Source organism: Anser brachyrhynchus (genome assembly GCF_964034855.1).
Source record: "Anser brachyrhynchus genome assembly, chromosome: 1".
NCBI lineage: Eukaryota > Metazoa > Chordata > Aves > Anseriformes > Anatidae > Anser > Anser brachyrhynchus.
The window spans coordinates 147,420,270-147,444,410 of NC_137694.1; the positions used below are offsets into that span (position 1 = coordinate 147,420,270).

Sequence of the window (24,141 nt, forward strand, 5' to 3'; positions counted from 1 at the left end):
GTTTAACTTCTTAATATGTAATCTTGTTTTGTTTTTTCTTTCTTGTCTTTAGGCGAAGCCAAAAATCTTCCTACGTATCCGGGGCCAAACAAGATGAGGGATTGCTACTGTACTGTAAACCTGGACCAGGAGGAGGTTTTCAGGACCAAAATAGTGGAGAAGTCATTATGGTAATAAATACATGCATACACGTGTTTTGTTAACTCTTCTTAGTACTCTAGACTATTTTTCTGCTTCCTATGTTTGTGTAATGTGCCATAGATACTTTTTAGGGGAGTTCAGGGGGTGCATGATCATTTTTCCACTTTTAAGAACACTCTGTTGGTAAAAGTGTTAGTGTCATGATTCTGATATGTGTATGTGGGAAAACGTCTTCACCGAGGCAAGCCATATAAACTGTTCTCCAAAGAATGTACAGCTGGTGCTCCTTTCTTTCTGCAGTATTTGTTTTGAGCTTCCCTAAGCTCTTTAGTTCTGAACTCCGTTTTGCAGCTGTGCGTAAAGTTTTGTATTGGTCTAGCTACCCTAATGGCTGAAGTTAGGGATTTTTTTTTGTCGTGCAGCTGCAACTAGTGCAAACAGGTATCTGTTGTTCCAGCCTCTCCTTATCTTGGCTGCTTCCTGTGAGATTATGGTAGCTAAATGTAGAAAGAAACAGAACAAGAAGAGTGTAGCAAAAGTTAGAACACTTTCTCCTGGAAATCCCCCTAGATTAAAAACCTAAAGGGAACAAGGCTGGGCATATACAATACGTGTATGCTCTGACAAGTGAAATTCTTGATAAAGCTTTTTTGTTGCGGGTAAAGTAGCAGCAGGGAAAAGTCACTTTTATCTTAAGAGATAAAGTGGGAAAAGAGTGGGAGTTGAGTAGTATAGTTAGGAATCTATTATTTGTCTTGTTATTGCAAAGAATTTACTCTGGGAAATAGAGTAAATAATTCCCCCCAGTCTCCAAGTACCTAACACACTTAAGCATGTTAGTCTGAGTAGCTTGAAGTGGAATTTATTCCCTTAAGTCACTTTAATTTTTCTCTCGCATATATTTTTCCCCCTTAAGTCTTTATTCCTTAGCTTATTTTCTGATGTGGTGTACTGGTGTCCATAATTGCGACTTCTGATTCTTGAGGTATTTAGATTGGCTAAAGATAATTATAGGAAGTGTTTTTCTATGATGATGCTAACGCTTCCCTGTTTGTAGTGTACCTAATTAACAAAAAAAAAGAAAAGTGAAAAGCCATTGACTCTTTATGCTTTTTACAATAACTGACATGCAATGTCCCTGAACCAGTTGTTTCTCCAGAACTGACTTCATAACTCATTTAAATTCAGTCCTGATTCAAGTGACTGTAGCCCCACTGCTCACAACCAGGAGCCGCACAGTGGGTGTTTTTGCTTGCTGATCATTAAAGTCCTTCACAGGGAGGACGAAGGTGGGGGGGAGAGGGCTGTACGATAATAGTGGATGTCATTTCCTTGAACTAACCCAATTATTTTTCGATTGAGAAAATAACTTTCAGTAGTAGGCATAAGCAACAAGTGTAATTCTTGTAGTGGGAAAAATTCCATCTGCCTTTAGATATCATTAAAAAGCTTGAGGAGGTGTGCTGAGGCTGTGCAAAAACTGGAAGGTTTCTGGTTTCCTGTGGAGCCGAGTTTTTTTCATCATTTGAGGTGAATTCAGTGCAGAGCAACACAATGGTCAGAGGTCAGGAGAACATAACTGATGAGGAAAGGTTAAAAGATAGGAGCTGTTTAATCTGGAGAAGAAGGCTGAGAGTTGATATAAACATGTAAATAAAAAAAAATGAGAGAGGGGGAATTGCTCTGTATGTCCAGTATGGATATTGCAAGTAATAATGGACGTAGATTGCAGTTAGTTTTGTTGTGAAGAAAAGCTTCCTATTATTAAAGATTCTGAAGCACTGGGGTAGATTCCTGTGTTTATGGCTGAAGTCTTTAAACAGGTCATATGTAACCGATCCTGACCAAAATATTGGGATCTTCCTGCCTTGGAACAGTGGTGCTCCAGATGACTTCTCAAAATCCTTTACAGTCCTATTCTCCTTGACTAAGGGGTTGACTAATGATGATCTTCATGGTCACTATTTCTTCTCCCAGTGAATTCCTCTCTTCAGTGGTTGTCTGTGAGCTTCTATTTGCAAGTACTGTTTCTGAAATATGTGCTCCTTCAGTCCTTGAATATCCACACCTGAATTCTGCATTTATCCAAATATTTTTTTTCATCAAAAAATGGCAAACCGACAGACAGAAATCCCAGATACATCAGTGACTAAATTGAGATATATTCCCAATCTGTTGATAGGGATTGCTCTCATTTAGTGAGGCACACGTAAACAGCTGCATGATAGTTTATATGATTATGTTTAAATGTATTTAAGCTTCCAGAGGAAGGCATTTTTCAAACGATTTCAGACCGTGCTATGGTAACCTATTGTTTTCTGTAAGACTCTCGGATGAGCACATAGCTGAGAAGCCAGTAATGCTGTTACATTCTTTAATACTTGTTTGTAAATGGATTCAGCCCATTGAGTACCCATGAATTATTGGCCCAGGCAAAGTTTATGTGCCCGAAGGCCCGTGTAATTTGTGTGCAGCAGAGAAATACCTGCTGCTGTCATGTACGGTGCTCGCGAGGCACTCGCACATCCATTAAGTGAAGCCTGTGCTGGGTGCCTCTTCCTGTGGTGTCGCTGCTGTGATACACGAGGTTAGCTGGGAGCAGGGATATGAATCTGGTCCAAAGCATGGCTAAAATAGCCGAGTCCTGCCTGGCCACCTGTGTGGCTGGCATACAAGGCCATGCTGTCCGTGCCCATCTTCTGCTCCCGTCACTTCGTGGCTGACATGGGGTTGGCTTACTCTGGTCACAGGCCGCCAAAGTAAGCTTTAAGTGTTTGCGTTTTCACTCATACTGGTAACTCCCCTGTCTTTTATTTAGGTCAAAAATTGATTTTCATATAGTCTGGAAAGTAGAACCTTTTGTGTGAATGTCTGAATCGAAAGGTGCTTCGTGTGCAGCTCTAGTGTTTCTGAAACAGCATCATCTCATACAGATTTATTTGTCCTGGGGAAGCCTATCTTTTCCAGCATGTCTGCATAAAATGAGTTTGTTTTTATCTGCATGAAAAGACTTGTAATTAAAGTCATATTGAAACACTGTCTTGTGTACTTAGGGATTCGATGAGTACATGCCTTTTTTTTTTTTTTCCTTTCCCCTTCTCATTAAGCTTCTGTTAAGCGCTGCAGAAATCTATGTTTCTCCAGGCAGCCCTTCACCTGATGTAAAGTTTAAATACGTTTCTTAAATGTGAGGGAGAACACAGGTCCTTCTCCTTCACAGAAGGACTTGGATGAATGACCAATTCTGGCTTGCATGGGATACCCGTGGCAGAGCCTTCAGCCTCTGACTCATGATCTCCTGCGTTTTACGCTGGGACAGTGTAAGAAGTTACCTCCCTGAGCTCTATCCTAATCTTCTGCAACATGTTTTTATTTTATCGGGCTGTGGCAGAGGCATGGGAAGACAGCTGAGAGCAGTAACCTCTTAAATCAATGAAACATAAATCATGCAGAGCTTTAAGAACTGAACCAGCACATCCTGTTGCCCAGTCCAGTGCCCTTACCAGCGCTTTCTGTGAGCCTGGTGCCCTTTATCTAAGTTTGTATCTTAAAAACTGACAGCAGCCAGCATGGTGAACCTTAACTTCTCTGTTCAGCAGTCAGGTGGGACTCGTAAATTACAATCAGGAACTTAAGTCATTCCTGCCATCTAGCCTCTCTTGGCTCCAGTTAAGCTGGTGGTGGCACTGGTGCCTTGAGGGCTGCTGCGAGGATTACTTGGTAGCATCTGACTGAAAGAAATCGGGGTTATGACATGGGCTGGTCTTTCTATGAAATCACAGAGCAATGTGAAAGTCCTCTTTATGTTCAGAGTCATCCGACTTCCCTGGGGATCTTTGGACAAGCACGATTAGCACGTGGGTCGGTCAGAGCAAGCTCTCCAGGTTCCCAGGAAGAGAATCTCGAACTCTTCAAGCAGCACTGTTTTTACAAACTACTTGGCACGAGCTTTTAGGAAATTCTGAGAAGGTCACATGCAAGTCATAAGATACGAGGGAGAGGGCAGTTAGAGCTGGAATTTAATGCAATTTTCTGTTTTGTATGGTCAATATTTATGTTGCTATCATAAATAAAGGCGCTGAATGTAATTGGATCCATTCTACTGAACCTAGCAGAGATGTATGTGAAGTCGATCACATGTTTTATGTCCTAAGGAATGTGTGAGATTTTTCTTTTTTAAAAAATACATAGATCTACAACTTTTCTTTAGGTCTGAGCTGCAAGTAAACAGCCTGACAGGAATTCTGCCTGTTAATCTCCTTTGCTGAAACAACTACTTACCCTTCCCAGAGAGCAGCCCCAGAATTGAGGCTCCACCATCCAGAGCTTGTTCTAACTGCAGGTCGTCCCTGAGGATAAATTTTCTTGGCCTGCTGGCATTAAGACTGACTTTGCCTTTGCTGTTTGCATCAGATGTTTCCATTCACTTAAAGGGCAGTGTCAGCTGCAACAGGAAATCAAGGCAGCTTCTCAAATCATAGGTGAAGAATGGAAGGAATGTGACATCTCTAAATCTGTTTCAAGGATATGAATAAAGGCAAAAACCGTCGCACGTTAAGAATCAGATGGCAGACGCTGTGTGCTTTAGAGAGATGAGCCAAGCATCTTGAGTCTGTCATTATTTAGTTCTCGGCTATTTCACCGAGGAATTTTTCACCTGCTAAACATAGTGATCAAAGCCTGAATGAAACAGAAAATGAAGCCAGAAGCACTTTCTCCACCCGCAGTCTTTTTTTTTTTTTTACCTCCCTATAGTCTCCAGTGAAGGAAAGTGTGCTTGTGAGCGTACAGTGAACAGTGCTGTAAATTCATAGCCAAGGCTGTTCTCTTCAACAGGAGGATGTTGTGTCTTTGTCTCAGTCTCAGATCTGGTAACAAATTCAGTCAGTAACTCTCAGAACTTTCTCTAAGTGATTCTGCTGCCATATTTAATGTTTTTTAATTCCAGGCTTGCTCGAACACCGTATTTTCCTATCTTTGGAGTCCGTGGCTGCATAGCTAAACTTCGCTTGTGTTCTGATAACATCTTGGCTGCAGGCCAGTTCTCAAATTTTAAACACATAGCTGTTTCCCTTAGTTGGAGCGTGGCCAAGATTAGCCGTCCTGTCTGAGTTAGCTCCATTAGCTGCTTCCATCTCCTGAAGTTGCCAGCTCACCTCCTTGAAATAACAGCTTCCCCCAGCCCAGAGGTGATGCACTGGGTGCTGCAGCACATCTTCTGCTCTCCGCATGCTCTGTAGCTCCTCTCCCACACTCCTGGCTCGCTCCTCAGTGTGCTGTCAGCCTCTGGGGTCTGCCATCATCTGTGCTCAATTGCATCTGGCCGTGGCTTCAATTCCTGGTATCAATGGATTTCAGTTCTGAGGCATCCCAAGGCTTTAAGGGAACGGGGTAGGATGGGTATGGATGCAACTTCAGCCCAGTTGGGGATATTACTGAAGGCGAGGACTGCACGGCTGTGTAGGGAAGTAAGACAGCTGGGAAGAGCGCCAGGAAGGGAAGCAAGACTTAATGGACGGAGGAGAATGAAGTGAGCCTTGAGACCCAAGGCAGGGTTTGTGAATGAGAGCGTTTATTCACACGAAAAGCCACCCATGTGAGTAACAATTGTTGGTGTTGTAGGCTGCTTCGAGTGATTTAAAAAAAAAAATGATAATGCAGCTGTAATGTGACTTCTGTTGTTTGTGTGTGTCGTCTTACAGAATATTTTGGGAGGTGACTAGGGGCCAAGCGGCTGCTGCTTCAAGTTATCATAATCCCTGTAAGCCTCGTTGAGCCAAACCAGCAACTGTCAAGTGAGGATGATAACTATAGCTAGTGTGTTTGTGTCTCTGCTCTGATATTAGGGCAGAGAAAGCGCATACCGCTTTACTTGTTTCTCTGTGTAGCAGGGCTGTTTGTGGCTATAGCACAGCACTGTCCATCTCTGCACAAGGACGCGAGGAGCGATTTGCTTGGGCTCAGCAGATGTCTGGAAGACTGCAGCCTGCACTCTCACAATGGCCATGGGGGATATGTTTGGATTTAGGTGTTGCCTTGTGTGCCATATACTTCCTGCTGCAAGTAGCCTGCCAAATCTGTGCTGCAAATACACAACTTCTTAAAAATACCTCGTGCTGTAAGGAAGCTACTGTGACATCTGCCAACTTTGGCTCTTAAAGAGCCTGTCTTACTTGCCTGGCTTCTCGTAGCTCCCTGTCTAGTAGGAGACTGAAGTGCATTCAGATTTTATTTGGCTTGCTGTATCTGCTCTGAATAAACCTTCTCTTCTCCTTCCCCCCACCCCATCCCTTTACATAGGCTGCAAAGCATAGCATAAGATGTATTAGCCAAGCAGCAGAAAAACCTTAGTAGTAGAAATAAGCAAGCGTACTCCTTTGTGCAGACTGATTTTGCTTCCGGCTCACACTGAGATGTGAACTCTGGTCTTCAGTTCACGCAACAGAATGAATCCAGTATTTCTAAACCATTTAAAACAGTCAGAGGATGTGGAGTTGTCTGTGGCATGTTAATAGTCCTTACTTACAAGCACAAAAGCAGTTTAGAAAAAAAAAATTGATACACAAAGAATTTTGGTTTGAAGGGTTTCATTATTATTCATCATGCAACCCTTTCACTTCATCCACTAAAGTACCAGTGCCAAACAAAAACAAAACTACTTCAGTGAATCCTCAAATGTTGAGAAAGAAGCATGAGGTTTTGCAACACAGCCTAAAACTAAAGAAATGCTTCTGCTTTGAGATTTACTTTGTGAAGTTAACCTCCCAGTTAATACCATTTGCAGTGATTTCAGTAGATACGTGAGGGTATGGAATTAAAGTTGCAACTTCGCCTCTGGAGGTTAGTAAAACAGCTAAAAGTGAACAAAATTAGATTTTTTTATTTTTTTTTCAGAAAAAGTCCCCATTCATCGTGTTTGAAATTAGAATTCTCTTCCGTATTTGCTTTCATTCTACTTGGTTTACACAGTAATTTCTCTTCTCCTTCCCAGTCTCCTCCTTGAAAATATCCATTGCCAAAATACACATCGGAGGACATTCAGAAATAGATACCTTAGAATGGGAAGGGCTTGAAGTTGGATAGTTTTATGAGGGAAACAGGACTTGGAGGGAACTTTCTGTTTTTGATTTCCTGGTATTCCTGCTCCCTGGAGCATTCAGAACAAGTAAGTGCTTGGCGAGCGGAGAACATGCTTGAAGGTCCAAATCCATTTGGCTATTCTTGATGGTTTTCTTTTCTTTTTTATTTTTTTTCCACAAGAAAGCTTTACATCTCTTCTGTCTCAGCAGGTGTGGAAAGCTCCTAGGGAAAGTGCCCTGAGGAGGGATCAGGTAGTGTGTGTGTCTGTGGAAGGTGCTGTATGAAAGATGTAAACTGTTCTAAATTCAGTGCTCTTCACTGAAGAAGCTAGGTTTGAAAATGCCTCTATATTCAGCTTGGAAGAGGGCTGATTTGCCCTTACAGTGGACGTCAGCTGCTTCTGTCCTTGCAAAATCCTAACCTCAGCAGCTCTTTCACCACTTAATTGAAGTCTTAGAAGAACCTGAAATAATGGCAACGCTGGTGTTGGCCACGACCTGTTGATGTGCGGCCTGCTGATGTGCAACCTGCGCTGTGAGGCTGAGGGAGGGCCCCCTCATTATTCATCCTCCTCCTTGAATGAATAACGTTTCTCCTGAGAATAGGGTTAATCTCCAGTGAAAGCTTAACTCAGGACAGAATCACAGAATCACCTAGGTTGGAAGAGACCTCCACGATCACCGAGTCCAACCTCTGACCTAACACTAAGTACTCCACTAAACCATATCGCTAAGCTCTACATCTAAACGTCTTTTAAAGACCTGAACTCCTTTGGTTCAGAAAGGTTCTTGAGTTTTCAGCAGGGCTTTTGTAGTATTTTTTGTAGTATTTGTTTTGGAGGATCTTGTCAGAAGAGGATCTTGTCCGGGCAGAGGCTGCTGCTTTTCATTAATTGCCACGTCAAAATAAAAGCACTCACTGGAGCTGTTGGGGCAGAGGGGTCAGGGAGGGAGGCATTTACGTGTTCTTTCAGAAGAAAACATTCAGGAGCCCTGGGGCTCGTGCTTACAATAAGTTGGCTTGGGAAATAAATCATGGGGTTTGACTGCTGCGACCTCTTGCTCGTCAGGTCTGGGTGGGAGACAAGGCCAGTACTGTTCTGAAGAGATACATGGGAGATGAGCACACGTTTAACTGGAAGCTCAAAGCGTTCATGTGGTGACTTTTGATTCCTTCAAGAAGAAGGTTCTGTTTCTGCATAGCTCCACAAGGTTGGGGCGGAAGAGGATCAGATTTATCTCCCAGTTTTAACTTCTCTGTGGAGTTACCCAGTGGAAAGTGAGTGTATTTGGGTTGGAGATCTGCTTGCTTTCATTAGAATCACAGAATCATTAGGGTTGGAAAAGTTCTCCAAGATCAACTGGTCCAACCATCCCCCTACCACCAATGTCACCCACTAAACCATGTCCCTAAGCACCACGTCCAACCTTTCCTTGAACACCCCCAGGGACGGTGACTCCACCACCTCCCTGGGCAACCCGTCCCAGTGCCTGACTGCTCTTTCTGAGAAGAAATGTCTCCTCATTTCCGACCTGAACCTCCCCTGCTGCAACTTGGGGCCATTCCTGCAATGCAGCGTGACTCGGGGGTGTTACCTGAGTGATGGAAGGCTGCAAATCTACAAGGGCTACAAGGTCTTGGAGGGGTAAAACCAAGCACAGAACAAAGCTGCTCTTCTGTGGGCAGCAGCTGTGAGTAGCACATTGCATGAGAAGTACCAGCCCGCGGGCGCTGCTCGGACTAATAAGCCTTGTGCCCAACCGTAGTAACAAGATGTGGTCTGGCCATGGCTAAGGCAGGCTTGATAACATTTCTTTTGTTAATTAGCCTCTTTCGGATAGCATGCATTGGACCAGACACTTCCTGTTGTCCAGTCTGCTTTTCCAAATGTTATGGGTGTTTTGCTGGGGTGTGGTCCTAGATACCTTCTGCCCCTGGCCAGCACTTGTGACAATGATTAGCGGGGGACTTGCCAAAAGACCCAGCTGATGTCTCTTTCCTGCTCCTTCCTCCAGGATCAGCTGAACTGAATTAAAGCAAGCTTTATAGTATTTCCGTGTGTGTTTTTCCAGCATACTGAAGCTTCACTAATATGCTTGATAGAGAAATGTGTATATATAATCCACAGTTCATTAAGTATCATCTCATACAAAGGTCATTAGCGAGTAAATTCATCTGTCGTGTTCTTCCAGCAGAAAGGGCAATGTTATGGCTGAACAGACTATTAGGGCTCGGAACAATGCAAGTGTTTTGCATGTATAGAGCACTGAATATATGGGCAGTGTTTAAGCATTTGTCTAGCCCCACTGGGTTAAGCCTGTGCTTGAGAACGTGTGCCACGTGCACAGAGCGAGGCATTTGGGGCTGCCAGCAGAAGCGTGGCTGCTGGGACAGTCGGGCAGCCCTCGGTTTAGTAGAAGCTGCTGAGTTCTTGATTCCAAATAAAATCTCTCGGAGGAGAATATGACCTAACACAGAGTGCTGACCTGGTAGCTGGGATGAATATAACAGTCAAACCAGCTGCCACTTCCAGCCGTTAGATATTTCTCCCGTCCTCACATAGATTCTTCTCCCATCCACACAGCGGGGATAACTTTGTGGGTCTCAGTGCCTTGGCTTACACCTGGATGCATTTATTTCAAGGAATGGGGGACTGTTTCAGTGGGGAAGCGTGACCCATGGGTGCACCTTGGGCTTCAGTGTTTCTCCAGCATGTGTTCCTCCACGTGGCTGGGGGAGTAGTGGCTCCACCATAATGTCCTATGTCTTGAGTGATGTCTCTGGACTTCATGTGGCAAGTATCTCTTCAAACACAGTGGTTAGCTGATTTGTGGTGCCTGTGTGCTTTGAGATTTGCCATCTAGCTCGTGAGGCAGTGAGGGAATTTGGGGGGAGTGTATTTTTACTGTAGGCAGAAATACAAGCAAAAGTGTACGGGTGATGTAAAATTCCTTTTGCTGTGGTTTCCCAAAAGACACCAAGGAAATGACCTCTGCTGACAAGAGGCTGAAAAATCAAAAGTTAATGCAGGGACACTTAAACTTCTGGCTATGTAATTTTCTAACACCAAAAGCCTTCAGTAATGATCTCCCATGGCTGTGCTTAGCCGAGACAACAAGGAGGTCTGTATTTAAAGGGGGAAGAAAAACCTGCTGGCTTTGAGCTTGTTAAAATGAGAGATTTATTTTTAAGTCTACCTCTGCCATGCTTGCTGTATTTGTCTGTATGACTCAAATGGCATCCACCAATTTAGATCTACTTAAGCATGAGTGACTTGGAATTAGAGATCTGTGGTGAAATGGTAGGCCTGTCGATGAATAAATAGTGTTGATGTATGCTTATAGTTCTTAGAAATAATTCCTTAACCGTGTAATTGGACAGAGAGAAACTGAAAGGGTTGCTATTAGGAGTCAGGGACTTTATTTCTGGTTAAATTGGTAGGATCCAAAGAAAGCCCCATAAATCTCTAAAGAGCTTTTCATGCTGAGATAATGTCTTTTTTGTTTTTTGTTTTTTTTTTTTTTTAAACCTTGTCTTACTGTAAAAAAACAAGCAAACAACAGCAGAAACAACCCATATTCTATAGAATTCCAGGAAGCAAGAATAGAAACACATATGCAGGGCTCCCAGGTCACAAGTGTCATGTCAACTCCAAGGCTTAGTTACTATCACTTGACTGCATCTGGCTTTAAATTTAATACTTTGGAGGGGGTGAGAAAAGAGGTAATGGCTGGAGGTATTAAAATAAACAAAATCCTTTTAAAATATGTATATATTACTTGATCTGTGCTATATTTCGCCCATCCTGATCATCTGTATGCTTTTATGACCTCTCTTGTACATTAAGCACTGTGTGGCAGCAGGGACCTCCTTCCATTTTTGAGGCACGGTGTATTAACAAATAATGGTGTCTCTGCCCTCTTTCTTTAGGGCTTTCTGTTTCTCCAAATAAAAATAAGTACCTGCTCCTTTTTGTACAGTAGGAAATCTTGTTCTGGGGGCAGTTAAGATGGGAAGAGCAGGAGCTGTGCTTGGAGGTGCACCTGCATGGGAGGGAGTGAGCATCGCAGTCCAGAGAGACGTTCTGGGTGTGAAATGTAAGCACGCTGGCTCCTCTGGGATACCAACACTAATTTCTTTCTTTTTGTGTGTGTGTGTGTATGTGTGTGTTTATGTGTGTGTTTTTTTACCCAGCCCCTTCTATGGAGAAGACTTTTACTGTGAAATTCCTCGGACCTTTCGCCATCTGTCATTTTATATTTTTGACAGAGATGTTTTTCGAAGGGATTCCATCATAGGTATGTGTTCATAAATTACTATTTTCCTTATAGCTTACTTCTCTTGGACTTGTAACTGTTGGATCATAAATAGTCATAAGAGTTTGGGTCTTGATATGGCTGAAAGTGACAATGGTAAGTAATGCTCTGTATTTTCCTTTTTGTCAAACGACAAAAGTACCTTCAGTATTAAATACTGTAAAGAAGGCTGGCAGATAAATGCTGTTATGACAGCAAATACAGAAGCTCCATTTAAACGTTGGCAACATCATTTGTTACTGTATATTTTTTAAAATGGGAGGCTTTCAGTCTTGATGTACTGTAGGGCTCACTATATTCACCTGCATGAAATACTGTTAAATGATGACTACAGTAATCACATGCAGAGTAATAGATACTGTTCATAGGTACAGCAGAATGACAGATGAATTTTATAAACAGTATTAGAGCAAGCTGTTGCTTACTCTGGGCAGACCTTTGCCAGATATTATTTGCCTTGCATTTCACATGTGGCAAACTTCATAACACTCAGTTCATCTCTTTAGGGATAAAAGTCTTGTTAAAAACAAAACAAAACAAAAGTTGGGAAGTTTAATAATTGTCTTTGAGTGGAACAGTTTCCATTTTAAGTCACTTTAATGGTTTGGGGTTTTTCTGGTTTTTTTTGTTAGTTTTGATTTTTGTTTTGTTGTGGGGCTTTTTTTTCAGTTTCTCATCTTTTAATTTTGAGGTTGTGTTTGACTCATTTTTTTAAAAATTCCAATATAATGTGACTACAGCTATCATTATGTGTTTATGCTTTGTCAGAACTTGTATTGAGGAAATTGTCTAATGTTGAGCGATACTTTATGTAATACTGTAAAATGCATTATCTTAATGGGCATGAAGTGGTGGTGCTGATCTCTTCGTATGTACCTTTACGTTACACTAGTATGTCATACAGTTGCTATTTTTTTTCCTTTCTTTAATTTTTGTTTTATGTTTTGTATTTATTTTTTGTTTTATTTTTGTTACACATGAGCTAGGAAATTCTGTGTCCCTAAAGGAGCACATCTGTGTACAGAATCTAGCAAACCTTTTTTTTTTTTTTTTTTTTTTTTTAATAAAAAGACCAACTTGGTCAAGGACATGGTTTTTGAGAACCTGGTAAGAGCCTTAACTTTGAATTTTTCTTTTTTTTGGATTTTGCATTTAACGTTACAGCGAGAATTTGACTTGTGGTTTTATTCACTGTCCTGTGTCAGGTGTTGTATAGCCCGATTCAAAGTTTCCACCAACTTTACTGAGTTTTGAATTAACCTTAATTAAACGAATTTTTAAACAAGAAATTGTTCTGTTTTATTTAATGCCTTAGTCTGCTGTCAGGTATTCCATTCTTTTCAGATACATCAACTTACTTTAAGCTGAGGTTTCCTCTTAGTTGTGTATCTTAATGTGTATTTATTTAAAACAAGTAAATATATATTTCCTTCAGTCACTAACAAATGGTAATTACCATGATTTTTAAGGACTTCCTTGTTTCCTGATCTATTTAGATTCTGCTGAATTTCCAAAGTAAAACTGACAGTTGAACCAAACTTCCCAGTTGGTAGGTTGAATTACTTAAGCATTAGATTACTTTTCGCTTTAAACTGGAAAATTAAGAATGCTTAGTAAGTTTCCTTGGAGCTTGTAACTTCTTTTTTTTTTCTTGAGGCAGGGAGTTACACTTACTCTTTTAGTGTGTTAAGCCAATCTGGAATTACCTAAATGGGTTTCTTGACACTTGTAAAATTTGTGTTTCTTTCTGAGAAAAAGAGCACAAGATACACAGTGAAAGATCTTAAAGGCAGAACTACAGGTGAATACAGCGCAGTAACAGACAAAGCTGTGGGGCCAAAGCACTTTCCTTAGGAAGCAAGAGTTTCATCTTCCAGGTATCGTGAAATAATTCAGCTTTACCCCGCAGAACTATGTGGCAGCAACTTAAACTACCCATTCTTGAGAAAATGCTGTTGCACAGCCAGAATCCACAGCTGTGTCCAGATACACGTGTACTCTGCAGGAGAAGCGTTAGGTAAAGCACGAGGGTGGAGGTGAGACCATTGAGAACTGATGTTTAGCTCTGGCATATGCGTGCTGGGGAGGAAGGGGGTCAGGTTCTGATATTTTTTGAGGGAGCTTTTGGAAAGCTTTTTGGTCTCGCTGATCTCCAGTTTCCTGTCATATGAAAGCAATACCTCCTTTCTTTCAGCTGCTCAGCTTTTTGTAGTTGAATTTGCCTTATCTCCCGTGTGTGACTAGTTTTCTGTAGCTGCAATGTCCTACAAACTGGCAGGCTGTGGACTGGGATTTTTCTTGCTAAGGGTTTTCCTCTCTCTCTCAGAACAGGGGTCTTTGAACACTTGACACAAGCCAGACCCATGAAATTGTCGGTAGAGAAGTGCAAATTGTTTCCTTTTCACCATGTTCTTTAAGTTCCTGTTTTAATAATCAAGCTCAGACACTGGAGGGGAATTCTTCAGGAGCTGCTGGAGTAATCTCATCCTAAAGCTTCTGGGAGTGGTTCATGGAAGGAAAGACTTGCAGAAGATACAGAGGGGCCTTTGTTTAGATTCTTGAATGATTGATCAGGTGTTTTTTTCCACTACCTCTTCAGAAAAAAGAGGTAGTGTTCTTGCAACGTGTAATTTTTTTTTTCCAAGTTTTTTAAATTTATTTTTGCATGCATTGCAGAATCCATATGTAGGCAGACTGATTTGTTACTCCACTGATGTAGCACTAAAAGGCAAAACTCCAGTGTTACCAATCTACATTGACATTTTACAGTGCATATAGCTATTGTAGTCCGAGTCTTCCCTATTCTTCCCCCACTTTTCTCCTCTCTCCTTATCACAAGTGTATTTTGAAGAGCATTTCAAAGATGTGGAAGTGTTATCAAAAGCCAAAAGGCAATGGAGAGAAGAACAAATTCTAGAATTACTGTCGCCTTGTGATATTAATTCTATAACTTTTGCTTGTAACTGGAAATGCTCTGGAAAGAGAGCAGTGCACTGGAGTAACTGCAAGTGGTTATTTCCAGTAATTCATAATGAGCAGGAATCAGCAGCAGCAAAGCTGAGCAGTGGAGTTTTTGTGATGACAGCAACTCTTACATAGGAACAAAGTGCATAACGTTTGAAAGGAATAGCTGCTCTACATGTATTGTTTCAACTTAGTCTTAGGAGACCTTTTCTCGAAGAGGCTTGAGCAGGGGAGGTTAGGAAGAGGTCCCTACTGAAACAGTTTGGTTAGCGTAGTGCTAGAATGAGCTCGTTTCCACTGAACTGCTCAGTTCTCCAAATAGGGGCCCTTTGTTTGCATTACAGAGATTTCTTGTTATGTTATGTCATCATGAGACACTTCTGCTGAAGAAAATGTGGTTACCCATGCTCATCCAGCAGTGAACTTTCTCAGAGAAGGGAATTGGGGGCCGTGTCTTCCTTCCAGGGAGAATAATTTTAAGTTCAGATGTTACTGAGCTCGTGAATTTGCCTGTGTTTCCTGTGTGATATGGTACATTTAAGACATCTGTTTGCATTGTTTGTTTGGCTGGTTTTGAGGGGGTTTCAAGAGAGAAAGAGAGAGAACACAGTGTGCATGTGTGATAAAATGGTGAGAATTTGACAAGTAGCTATTTTTTTTGAAGATGGCTGGCCAGCAAAGTTCCTTTTGAGTCACTATTTAGTATTGCCAAAACTTTCTCTTGGTGTTGTAATATTGATTTCCAGGTTGACTGGAGCTCAGAGCAGGCACGATCTTATTTATTCAAATGTGAAGTACAAGTTTGTGATGGTAAAAACATCCGAAACGCAACTCAAATGTGTGACAGATGAGAATGCTCAAGCCACCAAAAACGGAAAGAGTGGGGGCGAGAAAATGAAAAACAAGAACCCCCGAAACCTCTGACAGAAACTTCCGAGGAGAACCAAACAAATTCAGAAACTGGAACCCATGTAGCAGATATGTTTTTGGAACAGACTGTAGTGTTGTGGCATACAGGATGGGAGGGTTGTTCAGATAAAGATATCTTTGGGTTTGCATGTTTGTTTATTACATTTGCATTTTCCTCGTGACAATTTGCTAAGTCATGTAGGATTTTGGTTAGCTAAACATACAGCTCTGGAACAACCATGTCTTGGAAGAATCTTGGGTGCCAGTCGAGGTGTAAAGTTAATGAAGAAATGCACATCTCAGTGGATTTGAAATATAATTAATCTTTTTTAGGTAAAACGTGAAGTATACAGTCACTGTGGAAAGAAATCAGTCTTAAGTTTACCACTGATAATGTGTGCCTTGACTGTTACTGCCTGGAGTTTAATATAGTGATTTATATAGTGTGTGGAGATGCTTTGAGTAGGAAATGTACTCCTGAAGGGAATGGAAATCCCATTTAAATTTACATATTCTTTCTACTTCCGAATTATCAAGTAGGAATTGTAGGCCAAGTTAATTGAACATGTGTCTGTATAATTAATAGCATAGCTATTTCCATCAAGTCGTTACAAGGAAAAAAATGTTGAGGAGATGGCATTAACTTGAAAAACTGGCGATTGGTGTCTTCACCAATGACGGGAAGACAAGATATCACTGTGTGGAAGCAGCAGAAGGAATATTAGGACAGTAATGCTGTTAAATAAAGCAAATGTAAAAATGTGTTCTGTAACGATTATATTTTAATATTTAGTTTGGGGCTTTTTAGAGGTGTTAAATGAGACTAAAATGTGGCAAGCTGTTCCAATGCGTTGGGACAGAAGGCTTTTCTTACCCTTTAATGATTGAGCTAGATTTACCGAAGAAAACCATCTCCACGATATGCCCTCAGCTGCTGTTCTCCTAGGTGTGTAATGAACACTTCAGAGGCGCGAGACCGTGACCTCGAGTATGTAGATCAGTTAAAAACAGGAAATGTGCCACACCAAGTTGTTTAACGCTGCACTGAAAGCATAGTTAATATCATCTGGCCTTCAGGTGATAAGTATACAATTATTTATCCTCAACTTAAATCCCAAATCACGTGCCGATCACACTTCGTAAGCGTGGGTTACTCCTGACAGAGGGGTTTGCGGTCCTGGTGGGGGGGGAATGGCACTGAAAAAGACACATGCCCGAGCTCTGCAGTGAAGGGGCAGGCGGCCAGTGAGGAGCAAACTAATAAGTCATTTTGTTAATTACATTTCCTGTAACTCACTGCTCTAAGTCATCTTTATAGGGGTTATTAGGTGTGCTGTACAACAAATTGAAACTCCTGAGGCCACTGTGTCCTGTCAGGTTATAACTGTTTTCCTGCTTAATGCTAGATGAGCTGAAGCAAATAAGGCAATAGAACAAATTTGCCTGCAGAGGTAATTAAACTTGGCTGCTCTGGACTAAATTAGATGAAACCAAATCGTAGCTCACAGACATTCTTAGAGAATGAGAACAGCCTGGAATTGAAAATTGTTTGAGGTGACTGTGCCTTTGTTAATGAGTGCTACCAAAGCTGAGGAAGTGTATTCATGGAGTTGCCATCGTTTATTACCCAAGGCCCAAACAAAGCATCTATTGTTATTAGGTAATTGTTGCCAAATATAGATGAAACGTCACCATTTGATTGTTTTATTGGATTTAAAAGAAAAGTGAAAAAGATTTCTCTGCTGAACTATGCTTCTTGCTAGGTAAGTAGAGGAAAGATCTTCAAATACAACACAAAACAGAGATCAATACTGTGATAAAAAACTGTGTTCCTCTAATTCTTTCACCTCTAACTATGGCTTAGGCAGCAGTCAAAACTTGGTTTACTGTTTCCATGCCATGCTGTTGGATGACATGGAAAAGATATCTACTCAGTATGGTATAAATATAGCTACTAATGAAATAAAGGAAACAGATGACCGTGTCCCACAATGACAAGTCTCGAGAAGCTATAAACTAGAATTATACAGAGAAGATTCTCTACAGTTGCATAGAGAGCCTAAAATAAATACTTTCTGCACAGAATAATTTGTCGGGCTGCACTCACAATATGTTTTAACATAATGGATGATGACAAAAGCAGGAAAACAAAGTCGGGCTCTCAAAAAATACATATTTTTCCTTTTTCCTGCTACAAGTACTCATATTATAAACAAAATTACTGAGCATAATGTGCTAGAACCTTGACTGTTCTTTTACACAGCCTCCATCTTTATCAAATGACAGTGTTAATAGTGTCTGTATTTGGGATATAATCAGATTCATCCTCCCGTCACAAGCTTACTTCTGGCTGCTATAGTTTGAGCTGGGCTTGCTGTGTTTTCTTCAGTACTTGACTCATCTCCAGACCAGAAGCTATTAAGCGGTGTCTGTTGGGTTTATGTCTTGCTTGAGCTAAGCGCAGACTGGGCCTGTGAAGATGATGCAATAGCAGTGGCTGCCGGTTGCAGTACCTGGAAGGGTCTGATGATGGAGGAAATGGTTGTCCAGTGCAGGCAGCGTGCTCAGGGATTTGAGTGTCTGTGCTAAGGCAGACAACAGTGACTGCTGTCCCACCGGGATGAGCCATGGGCTAGCTATACCTCTTTTCTCAAACGTAGGTACATTTAAAGGGCCAGATAGCAGCTGGCAGAGAGCTGGTCTCAGAGCTGTGGTTATGTAGGTCTTCGTTTTTAATGGGGAGGGAGAGGAGAAACTGTGATATAAGCCAGGAGACATCTTTAGGATTGCAGCCAGCAAAACTAATGTTAGAGGATAGTCATAATCTATGCAATGCATTACCTTGTTGCTTAAGGTTAGAAGCTATGTTTTAATCACAAGCCTACTTTTCTTTGCCTTACTATTCAAGATAAATCCCAAGGAGGGGAAAATGGGTGGTGGAAGTGATGTATTCTTCTATTTGCACGAGTTATTCAAAAAACAGATGAAACTGGGGTTATGAATATAGTACACCTCAGTCCTCTATGTAGGATGCACCGCTGCTGTGTTGGAAGTGTTCTGCCATTGGCACCACTAATTCTTAAAATGGCAGCAGATGGTCTGGTAGTGCTTGTGCTTCGTGGGGCACTGCACCCAAGCTAGGAAGGAGCCATTCTGCTGCTTTTGAGCCTCTGAGACCTTCTCATGCCCCTAATACCCATCGTTACCTTTCTGATCCTCAACTAGGCAGTTATTTTTTTTCCAGTCTTTTTCCATGTTGTGGGAGGGCTAAGCAGATTTGTGCTGTTCTTGAACAAGGCAGGCATCTGCCCCTTCTTGTCTTAGAAAGTTTCTGTTGTTTTATTTGGTGACAAATAATCTTTCACATGCACAGTGACAAAATTCCGCAGTCCGTAGTGGAATAGTAGTACTTGGTTGGAGATTTCAAGGTGATGGAAGTCTTATAAGCCTTTCACGGGCTAAAATGTTGATTGAAATCAATTCTTATTTGTCCTTAGTCTTCCCAGCTACTGAAAGTGATTCTCCTTGTGCACCTTCATACCAGTTATTTTAAATGAATTCAGTGATATACTCGGTCTGTGCACTTACTATGCTAGCACAATGCAACTTCTGATCTGGCTTCCATGACCTCTTACTGCCTGATATTGCAGCACATAGGAGGCAAAGTAATCTCTGCTTGGACCTGAGACATGACTGAATTAATGAGGCATTTGGGACCTTGTAACATGTGACTCGGACCTAACCCTTTGCTAGAGATCGTATATGTGATAACAATACTGCAGCTAGTGTTAATGGAGGATGGTGTATTAAAAACTATTGCATTTTATTGCTTCAGCTCACTTGGCAGTTGTATCCAAAGTTTCATGGTTGTCAATGTTTAAGCGTCCCAAGATAAATTAAAAGATAAGATTCTGGAGCTCCTGAAATGCTATCTTTACAGGGTTCTGTGAAATAAATGTCAGGTGGTTTTTCAAGTAGAGCCTTGTGCCCTTTTAAAATGACAAACTCCAGTCCTATTACTGTCTGACTTCTTTTTCTGCAAAGGAATGTATCTTTTATTAGTCTAGGAGCTGACATAAATTTTCAGATCCCTCAGCTGTGAAGCAAACACTCTGCAAACCAGCAAACAAGTATCAAAAGGTGAGGTATAATCCTCAAGTTGGTGCCTAGTCCTTTCATCGCCAGCAGGTAGCCCAGAGAGGAGGTAGCTGCAACTGGATGGAGAGTGCCAGAGGCAAGTTACAAAATCCGTGCTAGTCTTTGTATGGAAATGTTAAGCCCTGAATTAAGCTAATATGTGTCCCAGGACAAGCTACTGGCCTGCATTGGTTCACCTGGGAGAAGCATTTGAAAGTCCATTGAGGGAAGGGACAGGCATAAAGCATGCAGCATTCTCACGACACCTTGTCAAGTGGTGAGGCCAGAAATCGGCACCTGTCTCTGCTGCATATTTCTGCCTCTGTGCCCAAATTACTGACCTCCTGCCATCCCCTGCCTTCCCGCTGTGTCAACGTGACTGAGCGGGGAAGCTGTCAGACAGGTCAGTTGAAATGATCTGTGTGTTAAAAATGAAAACAACACCCACGCATGACCCCAGAAACTTACTTGCTCCTCCCTTCTCCTCCTCCAGAATGTTTATTTACATTTTTTGGTGTTCTTAAAGTTGACTCCATTTCCTCAATAGTTTCGGGACACAGGGACAGAGGTGTACAGGTGGGGAAAGCAGGAGGCTTTGCACCCTTGGGACCATAAAGGGCCCTTTTGTAGTAACTTCATTCACCCGTGCCCTGGCCCTGTGTTTGGCAGAACAGCTTGCTGGTGGTTTGGTTTCTTCTGAAGGACGGAGGGGGTTGGGTTTGGCATTCACATATTTGCTTTGAACACAGGGTTTAGGATTTAAATATGCCACTGCAGGCCTGTTCAGTGTGAATTTGGGGGATATAGGGAAAACACTGCCATGTGGGTGACAGAAGTGTGGAAGTGTGTGTGTGGGTTGCCTCACATTGCCCCAGCCTGAGGTCCTGATGAGTGTCAGACCTGGAAAATGGATTAGTTCAGATGAGAAGAATGCTTTTACCTAATCTTTGCTGGTATTATTGCTGAGCAGATTACTTGCTTTAAAAATCACGCAACTTAACTACGTTTTGAAATAACACCGTATATCACTCAGCATGCTCTTCTGTTTCCTGCCTGCTCCCAGACGCTGTCTAAAAGCTTTAAGTAACAGAGCCGGGCTTTCCGCAGCCCTGGGTGGCTCTGAGGAAACCGGCATTAGCGGCTGCTTGCCTCAGAGACGAGCTCTGGAGTCTAGCACTGCCGCCTGGCAGCAGCCCAAGTTTCGCGAAGGAGCACTGTGCTATGGGGTCGAGCTGGGGAGCGAGCCGAAGAGCCTCTGAGAGGAAAAGTCCTCTAGATGAGAGGCGGTAAACCCTGCCGACCTCTGGCGTCGGGTTTATCTTCAAGGAGAGCTGTGGGCCTTTACCGGGCGGTATCAGTTCAAATGACAGGTGCCGACAGCTTGTGCTTGTTGGCCTAGAGTTAACCTAATTCTTTTCTAAGTCTTGAAGTTGTCTGAGGCTGAGTGGCTGTGGTGAAGAGGGCAGGGCCCAGTGGCACTCAGAGATGCCGGAGCCTGGTGCGGCTGAGCGTATGGACGTGGCCTCTGCAGGCCGAGAGTTACAAATCCTGCAGGCCGCTACCTTATGTAGACAATCATTTAACAGGACAGATAAAACAGTCTGCCCTATCAGTAATATACTCTTGCACGTGTTTAGACTAGCCAAAGTGTCGGCCATTTCTTTACTCTACCCCCGCCAACACACACACGCGCACTTTATCCCCCTAGATTTTTCTTCTCTGCGGATCGCTTGGTCTACAGCGAAAAACCCTGGATCCCAGCCAGCCCGGTCAATAAGTTTCACTCATTAATAAGAATTGCTTGTGTGCAGAGCAAACAGTGCTGTTCAAACAGTTTCCTAATCAAAACAGTTGTGCCACCAGGTTAACCCTCTTGGAGCTGGAGGCGTGCGTTGCTGTCTCCAAAGCTGCGGTTACCTACTGATCATACAAGTCAGACCCGGCTGGGTTGGTTTTGCAGTCCTGGGTTTAGGAGCAGTGGGACCTCCTGCTGAAAGAGGGGTCACTGGTAACACCTTTTCTGCCGTGTTAAGGTGCTGATGTCGCTGAAATCGTCCTTTGGCTTTCCACAAGGAATGTGCCCGGGAGAGAGGTGACTGAATAAAAGTGACGGAAAGATGCAGGTGGCACAGTCTGTGGTGTGCGTTACCTTGCGGTCGGGTGGAGGATTTCTGCGAGAGACTGAAGGGTACAGCAAGCAGTGAAAGTAAACAATTTCAGATAAGGTCCACAGCAATTATTGGAAGGTCATGGATTTAAGCATAGCCCTCTGACAAAATGTTTTAGAGAACCTACAACAGGAAAACAACAACAACAACAAAACAACAGAGAAACTGCCCACATACTGCTGTGGTTGGAGAATAAAAGCAATAGCTGTGAAAATACCCAGCCATCAGTACAGAGGTTCTTAGCAGAATAACTTCACATCTTCTGTTCAGCACAGTTAAAATGTCTTATGGTTTATTTACCCTTTCTGCCATATTATGTTGTAGGTTTGTGTAATTTAATTACGCTTTTTCTAAGAAGTTTCAATCACTCGCTCTGCACATCCAGTGAAGAGCCTGGCAATGAATCTGCTCCACGTTAATCTCTAGTTTAATGCTTGCAAGGAGATGGATCTGGTAATCTCCAAAGGACAAGAAGGGGGAGGAGAGCGCCGAGGGCAGAGGGAGCAAGACGTGGCAGCGGTGGCTCAGAAGCTCTGCAGAAGCCAGAGCAGAAATCCTGGCAGATGCTGCAGAGGGCAGCTGTGGAAGGATGGCAGAGCTGTTCAGAAACTGGGCCTGCAAGTCTGGAAAGTGTTACTAGAAGCAGCCTGACGGTGAGAGGAGAATGCAATGCAGCAGCAGCAGCTGCCACAGAGAGCATGGGAGCAGCCCAGCAGGCAGGAGGGCTGGGGGAGCCCTCCAAGCACAGCTAAAGGCAAAGGCCAAAATTTCAGGGGACAGAGTTGTGTAATGCTAAACTTACAGTTGGGACTTCAAGAAAGTCTCGATTTCAGAAGGGAGAATGCTTTGTGTTTGTGATTTTCATAGTTCATCATGTGGATGATGTAAACGTGTTCTAGTAACATTTGCTGAGGTGATGTGTTATGATCCCTGGCCAGACTGCATGGATTTGGGGAGCCTTCAAAACCCATGTTCTACTAAGACTGTGTCAGTCATATTTTGTCCAGCAGGATTTGGTTAAAGAAAGTCCGTGTTTCTGTAGCAATGCAGTGGTTGTGAACTGTATGTGAGCAACTCTCTCAAGCAGAGAGGTCTGCTACCAAACCATGCTGCTGAAAAGTGGCTTTCTTGAGCCTCACGAACATCTCTGGCTGTCCTGGATTCTTTCATTTTGAACATGCTGCTTTCCTCGGTGCCTGGGGAACCACCCAGCCCAAAGCTGCTTTTGGAAGAGCACGTGATCCTCAGGCATGCCATGCTCTGCTTTGTATATACAAAGAAAGAAGCTTGGAAAAAGTTTCGTTACCCCTCGGAGAGTGCTTTACATAATGCCTGAGAGGCTGGCAAGATGAAAGTTTTAGCTTTACGTACAAGTTAGCCCCTAGCATGCATATGCATTAGTTCATGGCATAAAACTGGCTGCTGTTGCTATAACTACCAAAAAAGCTAGTTGGGTAGAGGTAATGGGGTTTGAAAAAGGTCAGGGGAAAAGCTCTACTGTGTTTTTTTGTCTGAATAGAGGTGGTACGTGAGTGGTATCACTTGGATGGTTCTGGGCTGTGGGATACGAGCTCTGCGAGGCTTTGAGTGAGCACAATCGGTAGGTGTCCTACCACTTAGAGTGGCAAAGTGACCGGACCTCAAAATGCAGGTCTGGGAATCAGCTGTGACTTCATCTCTAGTTGCTGCGCTTCTTCTACAAAATTATAATAAAGAGTCTCATCCTGAAATGTTGTTTACAATAACCCCACGTTTGGAAGTTTCTTCTGGGATTGTTACAGGCATCTGCCTCAAACATCTGAAACAAACAGTTTTCAAACTTTTCCCACCACAAGTTTAACTGTAATGTTATATCAAAAAAAGTAATAGTGGTATTTTTACTATAAGCATACTTGTAAACTCATCCACGCAGTGCTCAGTGCTTCAGTCTGTTAAGTGAGTATGATGTTAGGAATTTCAGAGTCTTTCACAATATGAAGTGGAAAAAACTGTTCATCTGAAAGAATTATGTATTGTGTTTAAAAAAAAAAAAAGTATGCCCTGAAGAAATCTTCGCTTTATCTGAAGCCTTTCTTGAATAGGATAGTCCTTTAATCATTGTTTTAAAACCTGTTTTTGATTGAAATGTATTTTTGGGGAGCTATAGCATGTCTTAAACTGTGCTTCTGATTTGTTTTATTTCCAGGAAAGGTAGCTATACAGAAGGAAGATCTGCAGAAGTATCATAACAGAGACACCTGGTTTCAACTCCAGCACGTTGATGCTGATTCAGAAGTACAGGTGAGATTACCTTGGCAAAGGAGCATTTGTAACAGTGCCATGGTAGCTTTGTGGGTTCCATGGCTCGAGGTGTGTTGTGTCCCTGCCGAAGGGAAGTATTGCTCATTAGTGTGGTTTAGGTTTCATTGGTATTTGCAGTTTCTGGG

General features: G+C 42.4%; 1 protein-coding gene across 5 annotated transcripts in view; it reads left to right on the forward strand.

The window, feature by feature from the left end:
• Positions 1-24,141, forward strand: part of RASA3 (RAS p21 protein activator 3) — a 164,214-nt gene that overhangs the window by 76,101 nt on the left and 63,972 nt on the right. For all 5 annotated transcript variants that reach the window (XM_080577052.1, XM_080577051.1, XM_080577050.1 and 2 more), the window contains 3 exons: positions 53-170; positions 11,416-11,519; positions 23,901-23,995. In XM_080577052.1, coding sequence (XP_080433178.1) covers positions 94-170; positions 11,416-11,519; positions 23,901-23,995 — 276 coding nt within the window. In that variant the 5' untranslated portion in view covers positions 53-93. The remainder of the gene's footprint in view (positions 1-52; positions 171-11,415; positions 11,520-23,900; positions 23,996-24,141) is intronic.